Source organism: Cyprinus carpio, chromosome A25, assembly GCF_018340385.1.
Source record: "Cyprinus carpio isolate SPL01 chromosome A25, ASM1834038v1, whole genome shotgun sequence".
Lineage (NCBI taxonomy): Eukaryota > Metazoa > Chordata > Actinopteri > Cypriniformes > Cyprinidae > Cyprinus > Cyprinus carpio.
In genome coordinates this window covers 2,588,350-2,594,614 of record NC_056596.1, presented here as the reverse complement: position 1 = coordinate 2,594,614, position 6,265 = coordinate 2,588,350, and the positions used below count along the sequence as shown (strand labels likewise).

General features: G+C 36.2%; 1 protein-coding gene across 1 annotated transcript; it reads right to left on the bottom strand.

Annotated features, from left to right (window-relative positions):
• Positions 1–4,254: 4,254 nt before the first annotated feature.
• LOC109059684 (G-protein coupled receptor 15-like) lies at positions 4,255–5,974 on the bottom strand. Its single transcript, XM_019076853.2, has one exon. It carries the CDS (start codon positions 5,334–5,336, stop codon positions 4,431–4,433), a length of 906 nt encoding a protein of 301 aa, XP_018932398.2. The 5' UTR covers positions 5,337–5,974; the 3' UTR covers positions 4,255–4,430.
• Positions 5,975–6,265: the final 291 nt, after the last annotated feature.

Sequence of the window (6,265 nt, the reverse complement as noted above, 5' to 3'; positions counted from 1 at the left end):
CATGTGGTCTTATGATTCTGTTTGTCCTCTACTTCCAATTATTGTCTTGACTTGTAAATTCCTTTTTTTAATTCGAGGAATGCATTCAACAATTCACTGAAATGAAAAAATAGCCTATATTAAATATACAGACTTGACTTGAAGTTGTAAATTTATTTTGCTTCTAGTACAGCGTAAACATTTAATTGGAATGTTGAAATTGAATGTAATGACATCTATTTAATATATACCATATTTTTACAAAGGTATGGAGAAAAGATGTATTTTTACATTTGTAAACATTCACAGAGGTCAATTATTCACCGAAATTCGTCGTTCTTAATTTGAAAAATTTATTTATAAATGATAGATCCCATGAGGTTATTTTTTTTGTTTGGTTGGTTGTTGTTTTTTTTTGAAGGGTTTGTTCTTTGTTGTTCACGGAAAATTTAATTCAGTTAGATATGTATCATAACTTATAGGAAATTCCTATCAATATATTGATCCGACCCCCGTGGAAATCTTACCCCCCTCGCGTGCACGCGCCTCACACATTATTACGCAGCGCAGTGACTTTAAATGCATTTCGTGCGGCTTTTCTTCGTTTATTACTTAATATTTTTCGTGTTCCACTCAGCAAGCACCAAGGAGCCTTCATGGAAACGTTGTGCACATTTAAAGTAATAAGCAGAAATTAAATTCGCCCGTAAACTGTCGAGACTTCCACAGGGAAGTAGATGGGAGACCCCCCACCCCCCTCCCCCCCCACCTGACCAGCACAGGTTAACAAGGTCAGAGACTCACCAACTTTATTTCAAAACATCCGTCCATTTTACATGGATAGGTCCAATAACATGCATAGTTTTCTTGTCAAAACTCAAAATAAAGAAAAATTATTTATTTTTATTTTTTTTTTAGGTCAAAGGATGGATATGCACCAGCACCAAATGGTACTGAATCATGCTACCGCAGTAAACTGTAAATTTTACTTGATGTAAAATGTATATTTTACATCAAGTCTGCATATGAATGTCATTGAAAGCATTTTTTAAAGGAGTCATATGATGCTGCTAAAAAGAACATTATTTTTTGTATTTGGTGTAATTAAATGTAATTATGCGGCTTAAGGTTCAAAAAACACATTATTTTCCACATACATTATTGTTTCTCCTCTATGCCCGGCCTTGATTTTCACAAGTCTCATCTCTCTGAAAAGCGAAATGTGCTATGATTGGCCAAATACCTCAAGCATGTGACAGAAATGTTACGCACCTTAACATATTGTGATGCCTTGTCCGGCTGGAGCGATGAGACAAACACAAAACCCATTATAAACATGATTTCTAGTTGTGTCCTCTTCGGAAGGCCAAACAAAGTAGTTTCGCTTTCTCATCGAAACAGCATCACACAACGCTGCTTTGAGTGATCTTCCCACATCGTGACGTAGAGATGTGGATATCTCGGTGTTAGAATGAGCCACTTTAGGGGGGCATGGACGAGTCTTAACTTTTATAAAGAATATCTCTTTGGATTTGAGACTTTAGTCTTTGCAACTTCACAGATCTCCTTTATGCACCAAGTGCTTGTAACTCTCCAAAGAGAAAGGAAAAATTGAAAGCGCATCATATGATCCCTTTAAATGCTTTGTTCCAACAAAGCTGATTAAATATAGCATGCAATAGAAAATATTTTTATTTATTATCCAACCATTATTGGACAATTTCTTCACATTTATAACATTCAGCTCTTGTGCACTGATCAGTATTGTCACAGTTACTTTCGTATTGTACTGTTTTCTTTGTTTATTAAACATGCTGACACGTGTAGTCCTTTCATATTCATTTTTATCTTTGTTTAACAGTGTACCGTAATGACTGTATTATATGGTTGACATTACAATTAAGTCCACTTGGACAAAATTCCCATTCAGTGTGTAATGTACATGTCAACAAAATTGTTTTCAGTTTATCCATTGTTATGTAGATGGAACACTTATATTGTCTCACACACACACACACACACACACACACACACACACAGACCCCTCCCACTCTATAGCACACAAAACGAAATACAAACTAAAGAAAATGCAAAAGGCTCAAGAAAGTAATACAAAATAAGATCTAAAATATAACTGACACTTATAATTCACAAAAGAAAATGTTCACTTTGATAAGTAGAATAAAGAAACAAATAACCTAATCCACTTAAACTATGAGTACAAACAAAACAAAAAAAAAAAAACAGTAAAGAACTGCCTGTTTCTATATTTAAAGTAAATTCCTGAGAAAAGTACTCTTCTTCACAAGTGGTATATTTAAAGGGGTTTACTGTAAACTACAATACAAATATACTATGCTATTGTGTAAGTTAATGAGTAAATGACTGCTAGTGAAAAGGACATTTCCTCTGAAACACTGTGATTTAATAAATTGCCCCTAACAGTCTTACTACAAAATACCATGTTTTACTACAGTGTATAAATGTGCCCTTTGAAATAGTGACTAAAAAATGCTTTAAAATATTGTTTCAAAACATGTCTCTTCTTGATTTAACTTTTAAATAACTTTATTAGAAACGGAATGATGATAATAGATGTTATATTTAAATATTTAATAAATATTTTAGAATTAAAAAAAATTTTAAAACAACTAATTTAGTTTAAAATAAACGTGGAAATGTCTAGAACTGTGAATGATTTTGGTGAGACTGTGACCTTGTTAACCTGTGCTGGTCAGGGGGGTGTAATTTTAACAGGTGTAAACTCATGTTATTGAAGCTACATGGCAATTATTATTTGCACACAGCCTGTCTTTAAAAAAGGCATTACATATAGTCTATACATAACATAAGCTTAATGTAAATGAATGAAAAAAAAGATCCTAATAAGTACATACACACGAGTAAATATATAAAAATAAATAAAATAAAAAAAGCTTTTTTACATTTTTTTTTTATCAGTTGTCACTGCTATAACAAGAATTTGGTAATAATTTTATTTGTTTGTTGTAATGACACATGCCACTTAAAATGTGTGTTACATCGCAAACATTTATTTGCCTCGTTATATAGCGTGTTATTTGCGCAAATATGAATGCATATGCGAGAAACAAATGCGATTAACTATTATTATTCTTTATGACATTCATATGCAAGTACAATGGGCAGAGTAATACAGTGTTTACTCAAATCACGGAGTGAACTAAAAGGAAATGACAACAGCAGATACGAGCTGGATCTTCGTGCAGCAGGATAGTCAATGCAATGTGAATTTAACAGCTTTATTTTGCCAACTGGCAGCTTTATTCTTAACCCTGTGGAAGTCTCGACAGCTTACGGACGAATTAAATTTCTGCTTATTACTTTAAATGTGCACAACGCTTCCATGAAGGCTCCTTGGTGCTTGCTGAGTGGAACACGAAAAATATTAAGTAATAAACGAAGAAAAGCCGCACGAAATGCATTTAAAGTCGCTGCGCTGCGTATTAATGTGTGAGGTTACCCACAGCTTAATTAGAAGGAAAAAAATTAGAAAGGATCCATGTGACATTTTTGGCGAATTATTTAGCTATTAAATGAATCATAAAAGATTGTGATTGATAAAATGTTAAAATGCATTGTTTTCCTTTCATATTCCTTTTATATGTGATGTGAAGTTACCCTTTATTTTGTAGTTAATTTGCTGGGAGATTTATTGTGCAAAGATATGAAATTTGGCATTTTGTGTTTTTAGCTGCTCTGTGATGGCTTGGATCATTTCAGTACTTCAGCAGATAGTCCTCGATGCTCATCTTAAGAGATGCTGAGGATTCTCTCTCCTCCCTTTCTTGGTTTCACATGAGCATAGTCAACCCTGTTTTAAAAGACAGACACAAAGGCATTAGGCAGGCTATACAAAACTCAGGTTATTCAATTATTAATAATAAAAGAAATGTTTAACAGATTGGTTAATGTGTTATGTGCCTTAAAATGTGTGATGTTAGGATTGTCATATACAGTGGAGTTAAAAATTCTGAGGCTAATTATAAAAAATGTGGGTATTTTTATGAATAGATTTTAACCCTCTTTAAATGTGCATTAACTTCTTATCTGTCTTTTATTGCATATAATGTTTGTTATAATTTTAAGGAAATTTATCAACCATTTTAGATTGTAATATAGTAGCTACTACACTCACTGACAAAAGTATTACGGTTGTCTGTATGCATTTGACCATTTTATTATATTCAATAACGCAGTTACGCAGAACACATAAAGGGATGTGGTGAGGGTGAAACAATTAGATGGGAGGAAAATTTATATTGCAATGCTTTTGTGTTCGTTTGGTTTGCCCCGAGAAACTTGGCGTTCGCTCGCAAACTTTTGTGGGGAAAAACTATATTTATAAGTGCTCATGAGGGCGCATTGAAAAACATTATGCATTTTTTCCCCCTCCCATCTCATATTTCCCATTAACACGTCCCCTGCGTACAATTAGACCCAGAAACAAACCTTGTCTTTCTTCTCTTGAATACTTTACTCCACACGGAGCTCCAGACGGCCGCGCGTAACGCCGGACTGCCCCAGATGTACAGCGCGGGCGTGCTGAGCGCGTTAAATCGCGCCATGATCGCGAACAGATTCGTGGCTTCATTTTTGAACCTCACTCCGTTCTTAGTGACATATTTCACCGAGATGTTCACAAAAGACGGAGCCCACAAGACGAGAAAACAAATGACCACAAAAACGATAATGCGCAGCGATTCTTTCTTGCTGTCCTTGTCGCTGCTGGGCGCTTCTCGGCTGAGCTGATACCTCGTGATCATGTACAGCTTGATGGTCATTAAAACTTTGACAGCCACGATCACCTGCAGGACTATGACCCCAAAAGCGTTCATTTGAGCGGCGAACGCCACTGGCACGACGCTTTGAACAGTTAGAATTGAATATGTGTAGATCCAACAGAGCGCGCAGACGCCAGTCACAACCGCGCGCGTGATGTACCGCTTGTAGAAGAAGGGGTGACACACTGCCAGGTATCTATCAAACTGTGCAAACACAAATGTCAACACGTTCACTCCGAGAAATGATGGTAAAATGTAATAAGTGCCGTTCCGGGACGGATAGCCCTCCTGGACGTCAAACAGGCCGAGGTAGAAGACGGAGCAGCCGGTTAAAGTGTCACTGGTGCTGGTGTTTAACATGAAGATGAAGCGGTTTTGGGAGCGCAGGGCTCTGGTGCTCATGATTCCGATGACTACTGACCCTGCCAGCAGAGTCGAACCTGTGGCAAACAGGACATGAAAAATAAATATCAAATAATCTTCAGGACGCGAAAAGTCAACAGAGAGTGGGACGGTTAGGTTAAAGGTGAGCATTGTAATGCGCTTTCAGTAGACAGAGGACACTGGTGCTGGTTAAAGGGTGTTTAAGTAGATGGCTCAGTCCCGTAAGAATGAAATCTGACATTGATGAATTGCTCAGATAATGTCAACTGGGAATAGTCTGCACGGGAGATTTTTATTTGCTTGCTGCAGAGACTCGTGCTGTTTTTAATGCGAGAGCATTTGGGCCTACTGTACATCTTTTTTTGCAACGTGATAGTGCATGTGCATCACGGAGATGTCTATTTGACGTTTGCATTTACATTTGCAAGACTAATTTTTAGAGTTTCCTCATCTACAATAGGTCTATATGTCAAAAAGAAGTTTAGAAGATGTCTTTAAGATGTTTATGATTTAGAATGAATGTAAAACTGACATGTTAGAGACGTCTGTCAGATGTTTGCACACAGCAGATGCTTTCCAGATGAAGTAGCTAATCTTGCAGACGTATCTGTGCTATCTGGGGCTATAAGAGAGTGCAGTAGGCTAAATAAAACAATTTGTGCTACAAATAATTGTTTATAATTATGACAAATCATTAAAATAATAAAATAAGAAATGCCAGTGTGCAGCTTAATTAACAAGCTATTTTTACAGCTAAAAGTAACTGGAAGCGATTACACCGGAAGTCTCGCACATTCAAGTTACAACCCTGATAGTAAGCTACACATATATCACGGAGACATCTGTCTGATGTCGGCATTTACATCTGCAAGACGTATTATTTGTGTTTGCTCTTCTGCAAAACGTCTATAGGACGTTTCCTATCAGATGTCAAATAGACGTTTAGAAGATGTCTTTAAGATGTTTATGATTTAGTATGAATGTAAAACTGACATCTTAAAGATGTCTATCAGATGTTTGCACACAGCAGATGCTTTCCAGATTAAGTGATCTTTAACAGACATGTAACGTGAAGGTTC